The 21,302-nt window shown below is 43.3% G+C and overlaps 1 protein-coding gene across 4 annotated transcripts in view; it reads left to right on the forward strand.

Annotated features, from left to right (window-relative positions):
- Positions 1–21,302, forward strand: part of eml4 (EMAP like 4) — a 44,682-nt gene that overhangs the window by 17,416 nt on the left and 5,964 nt on the right. For 2 of the 4 annotated variants that reach the window (XM_028989263.1, XM_028989261.1), the window contains exons 2-20: positions 950–1,129; positions 6,497–6,629; positions 7,042–7,227; positions 9,351–9,494; positions 9,656–9,681; positions 10,105–10,137; positions 11,402–11,525; positions 11,643–11,792; positions 13,547–13,616; positions 14,319–14,429; positions 14,897–14,992; positions 15,070–15,204; positions 15,604–15,739; positions 16,685–16,836; positions 17,619–17,744; positions 18,319–18,450; positions 18,527–18,594; positions 19,627–19,715; positions 20,647–20,744. In XM_028989263.1, the coding sequence (XP_028845096.1) occupies positions 950–1,129; positions 6,497–6,629; positions 7,042–7,227; positions 9,351–9,494; positions 9,656–9,681; positions 10,105–10,137; positions 11,402–11,525; positions 11,643–11,792; positions 13,547–13,616; positions 14,319–14,429; positions 14,897–14,992; positions 15,070–15,204; positions 15,604–15,739; positions 16,685–16,836; positions 17,619–17,744; positions 18,319–18,450; positions 18,527–18,594; positions 19,627–19,715; positions 20,647–20,744 (2,189 nt within the window). The remainder of the gene's footprint in view (positions 1–949; positions 1,130–6,496; positions 6,630–7,041; positions 7,228–9,350; positions 9,495–9,655; positions 9,682–10,104; positions 10,138–11,401; positions 11,526–11,642; positions 11,793–13,546; positions 13,617–14,318; positions 14,430–14,896; positions 14,993–15,069; positions 15,205–15,603; positions 15,740–16,684; positions 16,837–17,618; positions 17,745–18,318; positions 18,451–18,526; positions 18,595–19,626; positions 19,716–20,646; positions 20,745–21,302) is intronic. The other 2 variants (XM_028989264.1, XM_028989265.1) reach the window with 2 other exon arrangements.

Here is a 21,302-nt window from a genome sequence, read left to right on the forward strand (position 1 = left end):
CTGGCCCGGTCTTCGTAAATTGCTTATTTGCTTGGTCTGTCTCCAGACTTGTGATTTATTGTAATTAGTCTGATTACTTATTATGTGGACCATGTCTAGATCCAGGCCTTTCTGGTCATTTTTCTAGTATGAGTACAGCCCTCGTGCTCACACAGGTTTGAGGGAACAGGGTCGCCCAATTTGTTTGGCTCTCGGCGTGACTGTGGGCACTGGAGAAGGGCCTATTGTCGGTCTGTGTGCCGCCTTGTCTTCCTGTGTTTACTCAGCATGGGCAGAATCACCCCCTGGCTGGTATGTTGGATGCCCAGTTATGCAGAGCATGTTGACTGGTTGTCCCGCCCACTCCGTCCTCCTCGAGCATACTTCCTGAAGCTGAATGGAGTTTTTGTTTCCACCATCTCTTTTGCTGGCACACAGAGAAACAGGGAAATGATCATAAATGATGCAAGCAAAATGAAGACAGTTGGGGGTCAAGGTTTGACTTGAATTCTAAAGGTCCCAAATTATGAAAAATGTACTTTTTGAGATTATTTAACATTAAAACGAGTTCCCCTGCCCTTTCTATGGTCCTGCAGTGGCTAGAAATGGCGATAGGTGTACCATTCAGAGAACGGCAGCTCAGATGGTATGGTCTGGAATTTGTCCCCTTATGTCGTCATCAGGAGGAAGGTTACATCCTGTTTCTCGTGCTTTTTCCCTAAAAGAATTTCCCTAAAACATTATCTCCACCAACCGTCAAGGCTTCCAAACATGTGAAGCATTGCAGTTGCTCTGTGATTGGATGTAAAAATTAGTTCTGACACACGAGACCCTGAAGAACCTGTGGGTTCATTTTTTTTTTATAGGCCGGTCTTTCCCTCCGGTCATTTCCATAGATTGTGGCTGGACCTGTGAGTGTGATGTAATGGGTTTGCACCTTCTGATTCTGTAATTCTCTGGCCCTGTGCAGATGACAGCATTTCAGCGGCGAGCGCATCGGATGTGCAGGACCGCCTGTCATCTCTGGAGCTGCGCGTTCAGCAGCAGGAGGACGAGATCACCGTAATGAAGGCGGCGCTGGCTGACGTGCTCCGACGCCTGGCGTTGTCTGAAGACTCTGCCTCCAGCAAGAAACAGGCCGCCAGCAAAGGTAGGTTTTGCCCGTCTGTCCGTCTTCTCCTTCCGTCTACTCTACTTTTCTTCATCTGTCTCTGCAGATGAAGTGTGTTCCACCCACAAGTGCTTGGCAAGCACTTTTATGCCTTTATCACGCCTCAGTGATGCGTCCCACCCACCTGAGAGTGGGTGTGCCTGGAAATGCTACATCCCTCTGTGTCTGACAGAATTGTCAGCCTTTGTAATTGTTGTGATTCATTAAAGAAAATGCAGTTTTTAATTAAAGCTAAATGTCGTTGCTCACTCAAGCAGGGCCATCATAACCACAGCACAGTTTACACATTCATAAAAAATACACTGTCCACTTTGTTTCATAATTCATAAACTCCTCCACATGTAACAATGTAATATTGTAATAATTTGACGGAATGGATTTCTGATTTTCATGAGCATTGTTTAACTTCACAGGTTTTGATAGGCCTGTTCATTGATGTAGCATCAGGTATAAACAGACGGAAACAAGTGAGCTTGCTAGTTATGTGCATGTTGGAGAGGAGGACCAACGTCATTAATGATGTTTTTGAATTGTTGAAATGGTAGGAGCCCTTGCTTTTCTTTGCTCGCAATGCACTTTTGTTCATAGGTCTTCAGAAGACATGCATGTGAAGATTTTTCCCTTTTTTAAATTTACTAAGTTATGAAAACACAAATTTTCTCTTATGTTTTGGACATGCACTGCTATATTTACTGTTACATTTACTGTACATTAACAGTTAGCTACAGCTTCAGTAAAAGACACATTGGGCTAAGCATCCACAGCCTGATGGAACTGATGCAGAATACAGTAATACTGTATTTAATGACACATACATTTCATTTAAGGCTCCTTCATTTCGATTCAGTCAAATAACTCCTGGTCTCTTGTGTGTATTATTTTAGAAAAACGAATGTTTGTTTTTTTGTGCATAGCACCTCATATTAAAAAAAAAAAACAAAAAAAAAAACAAAGGGGTAAAAATTACAGTGAAATTCATTTTCCAATGTGGTAGTGCTTCTGTCACCCTGGAAACGGGATTCTGTTTGTTTACACAACTCCCATCTTTAAATGAAATCTTCTGGCCTGTGTGTATGTTTCTGTGTCTGTCTAAGTCAGTGTGTTACTCTGAGTGTCTGTGTGAATAAATGAAATTCCAGAACTCTTGAGTAAGGCATGTGTGTCCCAGTGCTTACATCTGTTGCTCTGCCTGATATATGTGTGTGTGTGTGTCTGTCCTGGCTTACCCCTCCATCACTGCTGCCGTTCCTCGCCAATTTTTTCCACTCGCATTAATCGTCTCTTCAGCTCATGACGTCACCTCCTGCTTAGCGTGGTTGCCGTGGCGATGACCTCTCACAGACCTCGCTCCATGGTAGATTACTCAGCACTTCTGCCTGGCATCTGATGGGATATTTGCCTTATGCCAGATTTGTTACGTCATAGGCATTGCAGTGTCCTTGGGCAGTTTCCGGTGAAGCAACAGGGTGCCAGTGTGCATGTTTTTTTATCCACTTCTCGGTAGACGTTATATGAGGCTGTTTTTCTTATTCATTTCGGGTGTTGCCCTTTACAATTCTTTTAACATGATCCTGAAGGTAGAATTTGACTCCCCCTGTCCCATCTTCCCCAATCACTGAAGATTTTACCCTCTTCTCCACAACTGCTCTAGAATCATTTTCAAAGCTTACATCAGATGAAACCATCCAGATCAAATGTACAGGCAATCAGACCACCTGTCCACAGGACCCAATCCCCTCCATAAATCTCCAATGACCTTATCACCTTCATTTCTCACATCATAAATGGTTACATCTGGTCATGTGCCAACTGCCTTTAAAACAGGCAGGGTTCTTCTAATCCTAAAGAAACCCATCGATGATCCTGCAGACATCAGCAACTACCGACCAATGTATCTTCTCTTGTTTCTTTCTAAAGTCCTTGAGCGCTGTGTCTACAATCAACTATCACTTCATCTCTCTCAGAACAACCTCCTGGATCCCAACCAGTCTGGCTTCTGAGATTGCCCTCCTGGCTGTTTCTGAGAAACTGCATGTGGCCAGATCAGCAACATTCTCATCTGTTCTAATTCTCCTGGACCTGTCTGCAGTATTTGAAACAGTGAACCATAAGACTCTCTTGTCTATTCTGAAGAGACTCAGAATAGGGTTTGGCATGGCAGTGATTTGTTTCCTACCTTGATGAGCTATCTTGCAAAGTGATTTGGAAAGGATACATGTCTGCTTCTTGCAGACTGTCCACTGGCGTCCCTCAGGGCTCAGTATTTGGTCTCTCTTTTTCTCCCTTTACACGAGATCACTTGGTGAGGTCATTTCCTCACATGGGTTATCCTACCACTGCTATGCTGACTTCATACAACTCATCTTCTCTTTTCCTCCTTCAGATACTGTACATGCTGCTTCCAAAATGTAATCTTGGATGGCAGCCCATAATCTAAAACTCCCACCAAAACCGAACAAATATTAATTCCAGCAGATTCTTCACCATATCAGGTATCATCTTGATATCTACTTACAGATTCCTCCTTCTACAACTGCACGCAACTTTAGAGTAACTATAGACAACCAAACCTCCTTGTCGACTTACATCACCAATCTTTCCCGCTCATGTAGGTTCTTTCTCTACAATATCACACCAGTCCTCCCTTATCTACCAACACAGGCCACCCAGATACTCATTCATTTCCTAGTAATCTCACTGAGGTGCCACTGGGCAAGGCACCGTCCCCACACACTGGTCCCTGGGCGTCTGTCATGGCTGCCCACTGCTCACCAAGGTGATGATAAAAGCAGGAGACATTTTGTTGTGTCACCATGTGCTGTGCTACATTTTCACAATAACAATCACTTCACTTTCACTTTTTCAAACTGCAAGACTTCCTCTTTAGAAAAACTAACTTTCTTATAGTCTGACTACTACAAAAAAACTACAACTGAGTGAATAAAATGGATTTTATTTATAGTTGAAGTCCTGATTACTTCACTGATGGTAACATGAAAGCACGTTGTAAGTTGCTCTATATAAGGATGTATGGCAAATGTCACAAATGTAAATGTATAATAGATTTTGATCAGAATTGTGTTCGAATCCAATTGAGATATCCTGACATTTCCTGATTTTGAAGTAAATTTCTTGACCTTTAAGTAAAAGTGATCGTGCTGTCTGCTTATATTTATGTTGTCATAAACATAATTTAAAATAATATATCTTGATAGGTATGCTTTCAGGAGACCTTTCCTCATGTTGTGCTGAGATTAGGTACTGAGATGGACAGTAATTGGCTTGGTAGAGGCCAATTTCTGAAACCGCAACTCTGGGCTCCTCCATCTGCTTCCATCTGCTCCCCAAAACAGGCCCCTTCCTGTAGCCAGAGAACCACAAGCACACGCACGCACGCACACACACACACACACACACACACACACACGCGCACACACACACGCACGCACGCACGCACACACACACACACACACACCAAGTGCACATTTCCCACACTCTCGTTTCTCTTTTCTGAACTGAACACTTATCTTCAGCTTAGTCCTCTTCCCCACTGTCCTCTCCCACGGTTTGTTTTTTCTCTCCCGCTTTCCACACACATTTCTGCCTGGACCCATCTGTGGCTGGTAAACTGGTGTGAATGTGGGTGAGACTGTATGAGTATGCCAGTTCTAGAATGGAAGGCAGCCATCTCTCTTGCTTCCAGTGTTCAATTTATGTTTTCAATAACAGAGCATGGAACTGTTTCTTTCTTATCTAAAAATAATTATTTATTTCTTCTCAATGGTCTTAGTGATGTGTAGCATGAAGTTCTTGAGCTGAGTTGCAGATTTTCATTGCCATCTCGGGATGTCCGGCCAGACATTTCCGCTTGTCTTTTGTTCAGTGAAGCGACAGCTTGACACAAATAGTTCTTTTGTGAAGGAGATGTGGTGGGGGACAAGGGGGTTTGATGGGATTGTCCTTTTCATGACGAGGCCACCAGCCCAGCACGCTGAACATATGAGTGTGTATGAATGCATGTGTGTGTATTTTGGTGTAATGAGGCGCTAAACTAGGCCACGTGCCACTGACATGAGATCACTCCACCCAGGGAGCGATGACCCCCTGACCCAAGTTCTGCTTTGCTTTAATATATACGCTACGGCCATGCACTTACACCCCATCCAACCCCTGCAATTATAAACGCTGGCATGCATCAAATGCATTAATTCGACTTGTTTGTTTTTAAGCGGACTGTATAAAAAGGCCAAACTGTTATCATCATGAAAGTAAAAAGTGAAGTGATTGTCATTGTGATACACAGCACAACATAGCACATGGTGCACACAACGAAATGTGTCCTCTGCTTTAAACCTCACCTTTGGTGAGCGGTGGGCAGCCATGACAGGCACCTGGGGAGCAGTGTGTGGGGACGGTGCTTTGCTCAGTGGCACCTCAGTGGCACCTTGGCAGATCAGGATTCGAGCCGGCAACCATCTGATTACTTCCTTAACCGCTAGGCCACCACTGCCCCTAAAATCAGCCATGACAGGTACTTTGCTTGGTGGCACCTTGCCGGTTCGAGATTTGACCTTCTGATTAGTGAAAGTGAAGTGATTGTCATTGTGAAACACTGCAGCACAGCACACGGAGACACAATGAAATGTGTCCTCTGACAAAACAACTGACAAAAAGATCTAAAAACATTGAAGCAGCAAACTGTAAGAAAACCAGTATTTGTGTCATTTCCAAAACTTTTGGCCATGACTGTTCTAGCATTGCTCTTAACAAAAAATGTATGAAATTGTATGTTTATGTAAAATATATAAAATTGGTCATGCTCTTAAAAAGGGTCTTTAAATGAAACCTGCTTGAATCCCTGGATAATGCAGAGTAATAATACCAATAGCAAGTCATCCAAGGTCAGAATAAAAAGCTTATCTTTCATACTACTGTTCTTGCATATATCTAAACCGCACAGGTATTCACTGTTGTATTATATTATCATTTGTTGAGCTCTGTGGAGAGATCAGTGCGACAGCGCCTGTTTGATGTGCCGTGGGTACAGGGTTATCTCAAGGTGGCATCAGTACTCACTCTCCAGTACTCTCTCTGTTTTTGTCTCTCCCGCGCTCTCTCTGGGTAAATCGATGATTAGTGTCTAGCCTGATCTCCCAGATCCTCATCCAATTAGATTGTATGGTTGGAAACAATGTGTTACACGTTGCTGTAATCTTTTAATGACATAATCCTGTAACAACCGGTTTATTCTCTTGATATATAATGTCTTATATAACCCTATATGTGTTTTAAAGCAAAATGATGGAGTGTCTAGGCAAACATTGACTCTAGCCCTTTCTCCTGCAGGTTCCAATCCTTTGCGTGAGGCCTACTCCATGTCCTGCATCACCAACGGCAGCTCCACCGGACGCAAAACCCACAGAGACAGCTCCAACGTGTCCGTCGCCAGGAAAGAGACGCTCTCATCCGCAGCTAAGAGGTAGCAGAGAGACACAGAAAACAAGATACTAAAGTCATCTATCGTCTGTTGTAAATGGGTCTGAGATACGTAAATACACACACACACAATCTGTGTAGTTAACCGAGCCCTGCTGCAAAGGCTTGTGTATTAGTGCACCGGTCACTTCCTCTTCCTTACAGCTCCGCCTGAACCCTCTGGAGACCCCGCCGGATTATTGACGTTAGCCGGCGGTAAACTGGTTCCATATTTATCATCTGTGACTGCTGTTTGCATATTATGTGTGTAAAGATGTGCTCCTTCTGGACCTTAGACTAGTTTATTTGTGGGTGTTTGTCTTACACCTGTTTTTTTTTTAACCTCTTGTTGACCTTTGAGAACTTCTGTCCTCTTTTGCTCAACATTTCATTTGACCCACTTGATTGTTTTTCAGCGGCTCCGAACGGAAGAAAGAAAAGACTCAGATGGAGGAAATCAAAGAGAAGGAGGAGCCGCAGGCTAATGATAGAGCCTCCGCCAGCCCTCAGACTCCTTCCCCATCCATCCACCCCCCCTGCCCACATCCCCCAACCCCCCACAGTCAGCCACAGGAGAGCAAGGCCTCCTCATCAGCCAAAAGGTTCCAGCCAGCATTCCCACTGCCGGGGCGGGGCTGTCAAACTCCTTCTACCCATCATGCTTCACTTCTCTTTTATCTCACTTCCTGTCCACTGTCTCTTTCTGTCTTTCATGCATCCTAAAGCACACGCACAAACGCAGACACCTGCGCACAGTATTCGGAATGTTTATTATATTATCCATATGGCATGTGAGACTCCGAAATGAAACGCAGCTTGTTGCAAGCAACAGCCAGTTTTCATGTAGAATTCCTGGAAACTGGAGGGCTAATATATGCTGGAAACTGGTGGAAAACAGAGACTGATCAAACAGCCGAAATCACTAGCAGAGTTTAGACGCAGCAAGCCAGCATACAGCTTCATTAGGTAATCTGGCAACCATGGACATTGAAACAAGCAGCACATTCAGTGTGTTGTTCTTTGGAATTGAATCATCATGTACGTTTTGTGTAAAATTCAGGGAAATAAAAAAAAAATTTTTATTTAAAAAGTACCTGTGAGCCCAGGATTTGTTGCATTTTACTGGTATGTTCACCTCCAGGAGAAAGTACAAAGAGAAGCATCTTGCAGGATCATCTGTAAATTTGTTTTTGTAGTGTTTAGGACCATATTTCTGTGCTAAGTGTGGGGTTTGCTCATCGTCAGGACTTACATAAATGGTTAAAACAAGAAAGAACCTTTTTGTTGGTGTGAAATTATTTAATCACAGGACCACGTCAGAGAAGGCAGGGTTGGAGAGGCCCAGCCTGAGAGGGCGGGAGTGACAGGAAACAGATGTACTTTCTGCATGGTTAACACACCTGCAACACGCACACATGCCGGCCTGTCAGCTGCTGAGATTGCTGTATCTCGTGGCCGTGCTTTTTCACTTCAGATGAGGACTAACCTCATTAGCTCAGAAATGTTTTTGTTTTTTCTTTTTGATAAGTCACTTTATGAGCTGATTCTTTCCTGTGGTCCTGGGCTGGATGGTGTGATTAGCTGAGGAAATTAACCACATTTTCTTACAAAAAGCCCTACTTGTTATTTTAGTGTGTGGATTTTGTGTAATGCTGCTCCCTGGGCGCCTTTCATAGCTTCTCAGTGCTCACTAAGGGTGATGCAGGGTTAAAGGCAGAGGACACATTCCATGTTGTGCTTTGGGTGCTGTGCTTTTGGCTAAGCACTTTCACTTCACTTTTCATGGAACTGGGAGCATAAGCATTCAAACCTCAGGATTAACAAAGTGTTTAGCTTATAAAGTTATGTGTGCTGCGGTGGTAGTAAAATGGTAACAGATTTCTGGGCAATTACTAGCATTTATGCTTCAACAGACCATCAGTCAGATATTGGCACATGTTCATGGTGAGCGTACACTGGCCAACACCGTCCTTACTGCTCCTGCCTTCCTGTCCTCTTTCGCCATCACTGTCAGCTCCGCCCCTGGCTGTGTTCAGGCTAACCTGCCCTCTGCTTCTCCTCCTCGTGTTCACCTTCTCACATCCCTTTTTCCATCAGGAAGAGGGTATGTTGGGATCAGATGTGTGCACCTGTCTGACCTGTGCAACACCAGTCCTAAAGTGTGCTGTTTTGGATTTGCTCCTTTCTTCTCTAGAATCTCTAAGAGTCTTACTGTCTGCTTTTTTGACTGATTTGTTCTTAACTTTTTTTTTTTGGCCTGCCTCTGTGAAAAGCCCTGGGCTCCCGTTTCCAGCCGAACTGAAATATACTAACTTATTAAGGGGTGTGCTTTTCCTTCTTGCCTGGCTGCTGCATGGAATGTGGATCGCGGGGAGTCCTCTACTCACCTGTACGTCTCTGGAGGAGAGGCTGTGCAGATCTGTATTTGTCTTAATAACCTCCAGGGAGGGGTGGCAGATGATTATGGAGAATTGCACTTGAAATGACTTCAGAAAACAGCATCACGATCTGGCTTGTGGCTTAATCTTATTAATATGTGTCACGTTGCTCAATTTTGAAGTGTTAATGGCAGCAGTCACACTTATAGTGAGATGTGCAGACCTCCTGTATTATCATGCCACTGCTTCACATGCGTGCCTCTGTTGCTGCCCTCTCCTTTTCACGGTAAAAGAAGGTAAATGAGGATTTGGGGCGTTAACGTGTGAATGTGTGTATCATTCCTCAGCAGAGGGAACAGCGCCAAGCGGGGAGGAGGGATAGAGAGATCCCAGAGCAGCACGTGGGAGAGTGGGGAGGAGAGCAGGAGCAAGCTGGTAAAAGCCGCCTCCACTTCCAAGCTCTTGGCCAAGGTGGCGAAAAATGCAGAGAAGTGAGTTCAGCGGTTTCTCACACACACACACACACACACACACACACACACACACACACACACACACACACAGACAAATTCTTATTTCATACACACACTCTTACGAACGCACATGATGCACACTTCCTTAACCCACTGCTGTTTGCTCCTTTCCCTCCAAGGCACAAGGACCCAGTGATAAGCCAAGGTAAATATATCTCTGACCTCTTATTATTTCTGTTCTAGCCCCCCTTTCCACTATCATTCAGCTAGAACCACTAGAGCGCACAAGATTACAAAACAGTTCGGTGCTTATCTCCACATTAGTCAGCCTCTGAAAAAGCAGGAATTGCCCTTGCTGTTTGTGCGGGTGCGTGGGTTGAAGGTACGCGAGAAGCCCAGGCACATACACCACATAAGCCCCGGGATGTGAACGATATGTTACAGGACGTGTCATCTCGTGGTTATAATGGCCCACACTTGCTCTCTGCATCTCTCCTCCATTCTTTTACCCATCAACAGAATGTCCCTGTTCAGTCTGTGCCGTCTTTCCATAAAAGTTGTTCTCTTCCTGTGCTGTACTGTTGTGTGCGTGTGATGTTGAGTGACATTGTTTCTGTCCCATGACCAGCTAAAATGTCCACTCGAGAGAAAAACAGCCAAGGTAAGCTCTCCCTCCTCAGTGGGGCAGACAGCGGCCGCAGAAGATATGCTCACTCGCCCTCGGCCTGCTTCGGGCTCGTCTTCATTTTCTGTGTTCCGCTACTTTGATGCCTTTTCTCACTTTCTCTTCTTTCTTTTAAATGTCTGGTACAGCTGTCTAATCTATAATACTGATCTGGATCTTGATTTAAATTCGTACATGCATTATACAAGAATAATTAACACTATTACAAGTACAATTGTACAACAGCAAAAATACCAACTTAATCAGGAGTGTTTAGTCTTTGCTATGATGGTGATGGCAGGAAATGGTTTGACAACTGGACTATTCATTGGACTGTAAATTATGTGTCTCATTTGAATGGCTTTCCTCTGTCCATTTCTGTCCTCTGTGTTCCTACGGTTTCATCAGGAATGTAACACACTCGTTTAAGACAATATAAACACCCCAGAATGCAATGCGGTTGTCCAATTAATCAATAATTGAACTACTGTAATACTTAAGCTCTTGCATCAGTCATATAGCATTTGAAACATCCCTTATGAGGATTTTTTGCGGCCCTTAAATGAAAAACAAATGTATTTTTCTTGCTTATTGTAGAAATAGTGTAGAGAGACAGGCATTGTTCCGGCTACTTCCTGTTAGCCAATTCACTGATTTACAGAATGCTCCATCCTGGAGTCGGACCCTCGGTCCTCTGGCCATTCGACACTGAGCAGTAATGTGTTGCTCAGAGTGAGATGGCAGGTTGGACGGACAGGGGAAATGTCTGCTGATTATCTTCCAGCCTTTTCCCTGCGTTTGCCATACGCTTGACTGCATCTTTTTCTTCACTGCATCTTTTACTTTTGGTGGTTTGAAGGATGTCTGATTGCACAGGGCTCCGCACTCCTCCTGTCTTTCTCTCTGTTCTTGCTTCAAATCTCAACCCCCCCTGCGCTTACAACCAGCCCAAACACTGAAATGCTGATGCACTAAATGTCCTGCTTTTCCAAATGCTTGGTCAATCAGAAATGGTCAAAATTCTTAACACTTAACACTTTACACACTGTGCTTAACATCGGTTTAGGTGTAACATTTGAGAAAAAGTGTGCATTTGGCACCTGGCAACATGTTTATTCTGTTGTAAATGCACCAAATTTAGAACAGATGAAAATTATTTTTTTTGTTTAGCACTATTTCAGGCTGCCAAGTTCACACTTTGAAAAGAGGAACACGTTTGTTGTAGATGAGTGATCTGTGCCTCTCTCCCTGTCTTATGCAGAAGGAGACTACATTAAGATGTTCATGCGTGGACGTCCCATCACCATGTTCATCCCATCCGATGTGGAAAATTACGATGATGTCCGAACAGAGCTGCCCCCTGAAAGGCTAAAACTGGAGTGGGTGTATCCTTCCTGCAACAAGGCTCAGGATGACTGTCTCTCTCTTATTGTCACTCTCAGCCCACTGTGCTTTTGGTTTGTTCTTTTTGTACAATTTGTGTCCTTGACTCAGGAGCTCAGTTATGGCTACCGGGGCCGGGACTGCAGGGCCAACGTCTACCTGCTGCCCACCGGAGAGATTGTGTACTTCATTGCTTCGGTGGTTGTACTTTTCAACTATGAGGAGCGGACCCAGAGACACTATCTGGGACACACGGACTGTGTCAAATGGTGAGTCAGCAAGTGAACAACACCTCCACCAGAACACAGAAAATGTTACAACCACTGGTATAAAATCTGTACTAAAAGGGGTAGCTACAGGTTCAGTGTCTTTAATAAAGTGGCCTGTGCTGATATTTTGACACTCAGTTTCTCCTGTATGTGCTTTGCTAGGAGCTGACGGGTTAAAGCCCCTGCACTTAAATTCTCTCTCTGCTGCCCTGGGAAATAGGTGAGGGATGTTGAGTGATGCAGATGAGTGTGGCGAGGGAGTGGAGTGAAGGGCCTGATGGGACAGAATAAGGCTTCTTTGTCTGAATAGGGACTTTTGAAACACAAAAGGCCAGCCCACTTCCACTCCCAGTGATGTCTGATTGAAGGGTGATGGAAATCTGTTGTCACCTCAGCACTCTGCTGCAAGCGTTGATGTGAATTGCCTCTTTTTCTTGAGCTTGCCATCCATTTTCTAACACATCAGCAGTGAGAGGCTGACGGGGCTGGTTGTAGTGAGAGGTGGCTGCTGTTATGCTCCTCCTTTTGGTTCTACTCCAGAAGAGACATAAGTGTTTAGTGTTTCATATCTCATGTTGATGTGCAATTGCATCGTGCAACTGTTTTTGCAAGATACACACAGACACTGTAGCACTGCACCATGGAAAATGCATTTAGTAGTTACAGGTACAGTCCACCTGGAGACACTTAGGGTTGGTAGTAAGTGGGGTTTGAACCTTGTGGTGTGTGGTCTTCTGGTTCATAGGCAAGTGTCTAATCCATTAGGCTTCTACAACCTTGTTTGGCTTTTGGCATTTCAGTAACCTAGTGAAAATATAATTAATTCTTACCTTTTTATACTCTACTTTTTAGAATTAAATAGATATAACAATGAAACACAATTTTTAATCATATTGATGATCTGCTGAACCCTAATGGACGCATTCAATTCATGGCAGGACTATTTTAGATTACTTTGAGGCACAAATGATTCATAACAGCAAATGTCTTTTCCTTGGTTGCATTCTTGAAAGAACAATTGATCAGGATCAGTTTATTTTGATTCTATTCTTTCTGATTATTATGTTGGCACAAGGTTGGTAGTGGTGGCCTAGTGGGTAAGGAAACAGAGTTGTAATCAGAAGGTTGCCGGCTCGAATCCTAAACCGCCAAGGTACCACTGAGCAAAGTACCGTTCCCACACACTGCATTGGTATCTTTAAAAACGGAAAGACCATCATGCCTTGAATACATGTATACCTCTGATGGTAGCTGGTAGCATGTTTCTTTATTCAAATTACAGCACTGAAGAAGTGGATCCAGTTTGGCAACTGGATTTCTGTCTTGTCACCTCTTGTCTGTACCTCTTTTCCCACACTTCTATGTAACTTACTTCCATTTTCCTAAATTGATGACTAAATTAAATAGCATTTTCATTGTATTGGGTATTCCATCTGATTAGTTATGTGTTGTTTAGGGAATTAAATTTCAAATTAAGTACAGAGTTGATTGAGTGTGAAGGCACGAACCTGTGGAAATGGGAAAATTTTGACTTTATTCATGTCTTCAGATATATAATCATATATAATCACGGTGTGTTTAATGTTTTTAGCCAACTTTAGCAGAATCCTGACATGAGAGTTGCACATCACAGTGGCTGTGTTCATGATAGTAATGAGATCATATATGTGTGTGTGTGTGTGTGTGTGTGTGTGTGTGTGTGTGTGTGTGTGTGTGTGTGTGTGTGTGTGTGTGTGTGTGTGTTTCTTTTGTAGTTTGGCTGTCCACCCAGATAAAATTCGCATTGCCACTGGACAGTTAGCCGGTGTGGACAAAGATGGGCGTGTAAGTTACTGCAGCTCCTTAAACACACACTATTTTTTTGTAATCCTGGGGACTGTGGTCATTTTTTAAAACGTATGTATTCCAAATGTGAAATGACCTGTACATTTGGTATGAAATTTGTGTCATGAAGCAAGAGCTCCCTTGGGAAAGCATGTAATTGTTGTCCCTTTTTTTAATTCCTGCAAGTATGAAGCCAACAACCTGGTCTCGTGTACACTGTAGAATTCATGAGGGATTTGTGAATGTGTGTTTTCTTCCCTCAGACAACACTGTGTGGACCACTGAGACAAATAGATACAGATAATAAAACTGTGACCATCTACCCAGTCCAAACAAAATATAAATGTAACACAAATCTTCTATGCCTCAACCTAACACTACCCATGAACACCCCTTAGTGATGAAAAGTCAGCAAAATTCTCAAAAGTTAATGGACATAATTGCACACACAAAAAAAAGGTCTTTCTGTCTTCTCCCTTCTGGCATTGTGCACACTGAGTATGGATGTGGTTCATACATTATTGCATGTAATGACAGATAATTAGCCTCTGACATGCAAAACATGTCTGTAAAAGGCTTTAGTGATGACAGATTTTTCATTCTCACTTCCTCACTGACTCACGCAACCTTTTCCTAAAAATTTCAGGTGTTATTTCATGGCATTCTGTGCTAAATAGTCTCTCCCTCTTTCTGTTGTTCCAGCCACTGCAGCCGCATGTGAGGGTGTGGGACTCAGTCAGTCTTTGCACTCTGAGTATCATCGGACTTGGAACCTTTGAGAGAGGAGTGGGCTCCATTGCCTTCTCCAAAGCAGTAAGATAAATGAATGGGTGGATTAAATGTTTGAGTGGGGGGGGTGGATGGAGGAATAATTATTTTATTGGATCTGTGTAGGGTCCCTAGTCATACTAAACAATTCCCTATTCTGTCAGTTTTATTGCCATTCTCAGCACATTCCTAATACACTTTACTCCCAGTCATACAGAAAACAATGACCTTACATTATGCACGCAAAGTGACCCGTATTTCATTCATCGTTGTGGGGACACTCATTCCAGATGACCCTCTCTTTGTTGTTTGTGAGATTGGGAATTCCCTGCCAAATGCAGACAAAATCACAAATGCTGGGTGCTGACCTCAAAAATGCTCTAGTCATGCCACAGACAGTTTTTACATGTCTGTGCGTGCACTAATGTGTGCAATCAGGCATTTATGACTGTGCAACGTAGGTGTGTATGTGTGTGTGTGCAACAGTGACTGCATCTTTTTATTATTTCCAGGATTCGGGCACTCACCTCAGTGTTATTGATGATTCCAATGAACACATGTTGACCGTCTGGGACTGGCAGAAAAAATCCAAGATCGCTGAGATTAAGGTGAACCACTCTACCCGCTCTACAGCACTCACACATACTTACACACTCACATTGTGTTTCTTCCGCCCTCTATCCAGACCACTAATGAAGTAGTGCTGGCCGTTGAGTTCCATCCCACTGATGCCAACACACTGGTCACCTGTGGTAAATCCCACGTCTTTTTCTGGACCTGGACCGGCACCTCGCTCGCTCGAAAACAGGGAATTTTTGGGGTGAGCACACACACAAAAACACACTTACTCATCATTTTAATTTTAATATTTTAATACTCATTTACAGATAGTGTATCAATAGGCCCACATTTTAAGGATAAAACTTACACAAACACATACCATCAGAGGTTTTTTTTTACCATTCTGCTTCCGCTGCTAAGAAATCCACGTTATAATTCTTGCACATAGCATTTGAACTCTGTCTTAGAGTGTATTCTAAATATAAATATAATTTATATTTATATCATTATAAATATTATATTATAAATGCCATAAACATTTCTAGACATATGTAGGGTGATATTATTATTGGCAGAAGAGCATGTTAACTGGCTGCACGGGGCTATCATGTGGCCAATAAAACTAATAAAAAGCACTGTGACTCTTGTCCTCTGGCAGAAATACGAAAAGCCCAAGTTTGTACAGTGTCTGGCTTTCCTGAGCAATGGGGACATTCTGACCGGAGACTCCGGGGGGGTCATGCTGGTGTGGAGCCGCAGCACCGTAGAGCCATCTCCAGGGAAGGGTCCTAAAGGTATGTACATTAAACCACATGCATGTGAAAAATCTACTCAATGTACGAAGACACAGACACAAACATATAATGTTTAGGTTGGAAATAGGCCACAAATTTGTGTCTGGTTGAAGTGCGAATGACTAGTTACAGACTTGCAGAGTGTATCACCCTAAGTATTCCATCATTAGGGTGGATTTTCGTGAACCTAGTCCACTGAAGTCTTTCATAGACCGAATGTGTCCAGCGCAGGCTGCTCTGCTGAGTTATTCATCTTCAAATTTACTCTTGACGGGCAGGTATGAGGGTACGACTGCCAGCATTACTCCATCAGCCAAACTTTATTTTCCTCTGCTGCACAGTGCCTGAGTGGCCAGGTAGTAGGTAATATACCAACTCCTAGTGCTGCCGCACTTGCTAATTCAGGAGATTGGGAGCGAGCAGGTGCTATTCAAATGTGTGTGAGTGTAAGTGCATGTGCATTGCTTCTTCATCTGATCTTCAGTATTCTTGCAGAGCATTGATCATCTGGAAGAATAAGTAAAACACAGATATTATTATTATTGCACCACTACACACAGAAATACTCAACCTTAAGTTCTCACATACATACCAATTTAAAAAACTATATATATTTAAACTGTTACCATACACATGCTGATACATAGAAGTGTTCACACAAGACAGAAACACAACAGTACACACACAGTTCTTTGTAAGGCCCTTTTGGAAAAAACAAGAGCAAGTCTGTGCCCAGAGACGCAGACCACATCAGCCAATGTGAAGAATTTGTGGTATCCTCTTCCCAGAAATCCCGTCTGAGACTCAATTTATGACCCCTCCGTCTCTTTTGTCTCTTTTTGTCTCCCTCACTGTTCCCATCCCTTCCCCCACCAGAGTATTACTGTTTCCACTTTTTTCCACCAGTTCCTTAAATGTGGGTTGCTGTATGTGTGTTCCACACAGGAGCGTTTCAGATCACTCGTCAGATCAAAGCCCATGATGGCAGTGTGTTCACATTGTGTCAGATGAGGAACGGGACCCTGCTGACCGGAGGAGGGAAGGACCACAAGATCATCCTCTGGGACCATGACCTTAACCAAGAGAGAGAGATAGAGGTATACAATACACACACACGCATACACACATCACTACACACATCACATGGATTCAAGCTTTTGTGTGGCTGTGATAAATATTATAACAAATCCACACACCCATTTTAATAAAACACATGGCATTACACACTCATAAAACCACCAGTGAGTTCACAATTTACATCCTTACTGTAAATGCCTGTTTCACGCACACATACACAAAGGTCATTGTGGTTCTTTAACTTGTTTGCAAATGCTACATACTTTATGAAGCAAAAATATTCACACTAACACACGACTAAAAGAAATAAAAAAAACTCTTAATGCCTCGAGGTTAAATTACAATTTTTTACAAAATTTACAACAGCTTAATAAAACTATGCTTATGCTTATGAACTGAACATGCATAATCATGCGGATGTTATACAGTTTGTCACATTAATGACATTAACATATTAAATGTTTCGTCGTTTAAATTGCTAACCTATCTAGACCAATCATCTTCACATGCAGTATTACAAATGTTGGGTCAGCAGTTGGGTCACTACTACTCCAGAGTAGTGTCTAGGCTAGGCCACCACTGCCCCTATTTTGTTTAAATCATCCAGAATGAGTTGTTTGGGTGTGTGAAAACTGTCAGTCATTTCTATAGACTCTAAAACCTCAGAAATAATTACACACCATCAAAAAGGGCTGAGTGGACACTTTGTTTCTTCTCAGGTTTGCTTATCTGACATTCCCTGATTAATAAATGAATCCAGTAGAATATAGCAATGATTACTGTATATAACTTTACTCCAAAGGTCCCTGACCAATACGGAACTATTCGAGCTGTGGCTGAGGGGAAAGGGGATCAGTTTCTGGTGGGAACGTCACGCAACTTCATCCTGAGGGGAACTTTTAATGATGGTTTTCAAGTGGAGGTGCAGGTGAGAGACTTCTGCTTCGTCAGTAATTCATTCTAGCTGTAGCATCTTCAGAGAAGATGAGCGTAGTATGAGAGTGGAACACTTTGCTGCTCTCGCAGATAAGGTGATGAGGCGGTATGAGTGTAGTAAGAGGAGACTGAACACACCCCCCACATGCCAGCACCACATGGCGGGAAATGCCTGAGACCCCGCCCACATCCGTATCGTTTCCATTCTGAGTGAGCCAGTTATTTTCCTCCAGCCCTGCGTCGTGTTACTGTAACCCAGACCTGTGTTTTTCCATTGCTGATTTCGCACCTCCATTCCGTAAACACACGCGCAGGAGGGGGGCAGCTCTGAGTCTCAGGCGGGTACGAATCAGAATCAGAACACATTATTAATCCCAGATTAAGCTGCTTATGTAATGACTGGCCCGACACACAAGGACACAGAGCAAATGTAAATTAAATAATATAAAATCTGAAGAATGATTAAGTATGCTGGGTAATGAGCAGCTGAGTGAGTTGTAGAGGCTAAAGACACAGAATAGTTCAGCTCATTCCTCTCATTTCACATCGTCCTCTTTCTCCCTCAGGGCCACACAGATGAGTTGTGGGGTCTTGCATCGCACCCCTTTAAAGAGCTCTTCCTCACGTGTGCTCAGGACCGTCAGGTCTGTCTCTGGAACTCTGTGGACCACTCGCTGGAATGGACCAGACTCCTGGACGTATGTAACATCATTGTTGAATTCCACAGGGGTCCGACGATGTCTGTGATGATTTATCTTAATATTTCTGTGTCAGGAGCATGGACATTGTGCTGACTTCCATCCTAGTGGTGCAGTAGTAGCCATTGGCACCCACTCTGGAAAGTAAGTGTCTGCATGTCTGTACTGTACTTTACTGCACAATATGTTTTGCAGGATAAAACCAATGCAGGGTTTAGAAACAATGTCAACATAATTGCAAAAAAAGATTGCATAGGAACAGTGACAGTAAGATTTATTATGGCATTTAACTGTGCATAAAATATACAAGGAAAAAATGTCCAAATTGTTTTGACAATCTGACACAATGATGCCATTAAATCAGGATCGTATGCCGGTAATCTAATCAGTTTAGCTCCCATTTGAATTTTTCACATTTTAAATGTTTCACCATCCATCCATATTTCAGTGATTCACCCACTGGCTTGTTGTCTGTAGAAAAATCAATTTCCTTGTCTAACCAAGCAGGTTATGTCTAATATGGATAAATACGGATAAACATCAGTTTATAAATCATCTTCGGATAAATCCCTCAGTGAAGGGAGGGCCATGCATCTCCACAGTCACCGGCAGATAAAGAATCCCACCCATGGACGTAACGTGTATACTACACAAATTTAAAAGATGCCTGCAGCAATGGTGCAAAGTTATGGGATCAGAAAAGCTTAGGAGTTTAGTGCCTGAACACAGCATACAAAACCCCTACAAAAGTCAAATCTGTTCATCACTAGGTAGAGAAAATATCATCCAATGAATCAAAGTCTTTTTAATGGTATTTGGGCTGAGAATAATTATTCATTTGCTCCGTCGTGTGTAACCTTTTCTGTTTTTAATGAATCCAGTTTTTCCCCATCTATGAATAGGGAAATTACATTTACATTTACATTATTTATCAGACGCCCTTATCCAGAGTGACTTACAATCAGTAGTTACAGGGACAGTCTCCCTGGAGCAACTTAAGGTTAAGTGTCTTGCTCAGGGACACAATGGTAGTAAGTGGGATTTGAACCTGGGTCTCCTGGTTCACAGGCGAGTGTCTTACCCACTAGGCTACTACCACCAGTGTCCAGAGAAAAAGTCTATAGTCTGTGTTAAGGAATCTGGTTGCTCTATATCCCATTTTTTGTCCTTTCATAGGTGGTATGCTCTTGACGCAGAAACAAGGGACCTGGTGGCCATCCACACAGATGGAAATGAACAGCTGTCCGTCATGCGCTTCTCTGTGGGTGAGTACAGCATAGCAGCCTGCCATCTGAGATCTGCCAGCTAGTTAGTTTCTGTTTAAGAAGGAGAACCTGTTAAACTATAGGAGTCCATTTTGAGGGACTTCCTAATCCTCATCCACCTCAAACAAATCTGGCTCAAACCCACCTGCTACTACTTACACGTGTTAGTTGGGGCAGTGGTGGCCTAGCAGGTTAAGCAGGTAGCAGACTCGTTATCGAATCCCGAACCACCAAGGTATCCCACCGAGCAAAGCACCGTCTCCACACACTGCTTTCCGGGTGCCTTTCATGGTGACCACTGCTCACCAAGGGTGATGGTCTAAAAGCAGAGGACACATTTTGTTGTGTCACTGTGTGCTGTGATGCAGTGTTTCACAATGACAATCACTTCACTTTCACTTATACCCATGAATATCCATGCTGTCCCACTCATTCATTTTTAATAAGACAGATCTATAAACTGGTCAATATTGTATGAATTCTGAACTGATACAGAAAACAAGTTTTGAAATCGTAACATTTATCAGATGCCCTTATCTAGAGCGAATTACAATCAGTAGTTACAGGGACAGTCCCCCTGGAGCAACTTAGGGTTAAGTGTCTTGCTCAGGGACACAATGGTAGTAAGTGGGATTTGAACCTGGGCGAGTTCATAGGCGAGTGTGTTAACCACTAGACTACTACCACTCTATATATCACAGCAACAAGGCTTATCACAGAAACAAGGCTTATTATTGTGGAAATGTGTGGTGTTTTGCACCTTTAGTGTGTAATGTTTTAACATCCCTTTGCTCAGCTGAAACCCTTCTCTCTCCTCCTCTCATTCTTGGGCCGTGTGAGTGACAGCAGGTTGGTCCCTACTGCTGACCAGCTGGCTGAAACGTGCATTTCCATCTCACGTTCCTTCTCTTTTTTTTCTTGCTCTCTTTAGACGGTACCCTGCTGGCAGTGGGATCACACGACAACTTCATTTACCTCTACACAGTGTCGGAGAAGGGCCGCAAGTACAGCAGATATGGAAAGTGCTCTGTGAGTGTGCCGCACCAGCTCAGCTCCACCCATTCCTCTTGGGTTCTTGTTTAGTTTTTAGTTTTTTTGTTCAACTCTTATAATTCTTATAGAGTGACTTTAGTCGCATAAAGGTGAATATGTGTGTGTGTGTGTGTGTGTGTGTGTGTGTGTGTGTGTGTGTGTGTGTGTGTGTGTGTGTGTGTGTGTGTGTGTGTGTGTGCATGTTCACATGTGGGGCAGTGGGCTGTGAAGTGTGTGGAATGACTTAACAGAAGAGGCATTGTCTTGTTAGGGTTCAATTGAACGAGAACTGGACAGAGAGATTTAAGACGGGGTTACAGGTTCATGAAGCGTGTTAGAGAGACCGGTCTTTACCCACACCAGTGCAGGCCCCACACAGAGACGCTGAATCATACCAGTGTTCTTCATCTGCTTTTAGTGGCTTTTTTATTGTAAATAAATGCATGCTGGCCTGGAAGCTTGTCAGTCTGTGGTCAGTCTCCCACCCTCCGTCTTTACGTCTCTCTCTGGTGACGGGGAGCTAATCGAGAACAGCAGGTCGCTGGCATGAAAACT

Source organism: Denticeps clupeoides, chromosome 8 (assembly GCF_900700375.1).
Source record: "Denticeps clupeoides chromosome 8, fDenClu1.1, whole genome shotgun sequence".
In the NCBI taxonomy this organism is placed as follows: domain Eukaryota; kingdom Metazoa; phylum Chordata; class Actinopteri; order Clupeiformes; family Denticipitidae; genus Denticeps; species Denticeps clupeoides.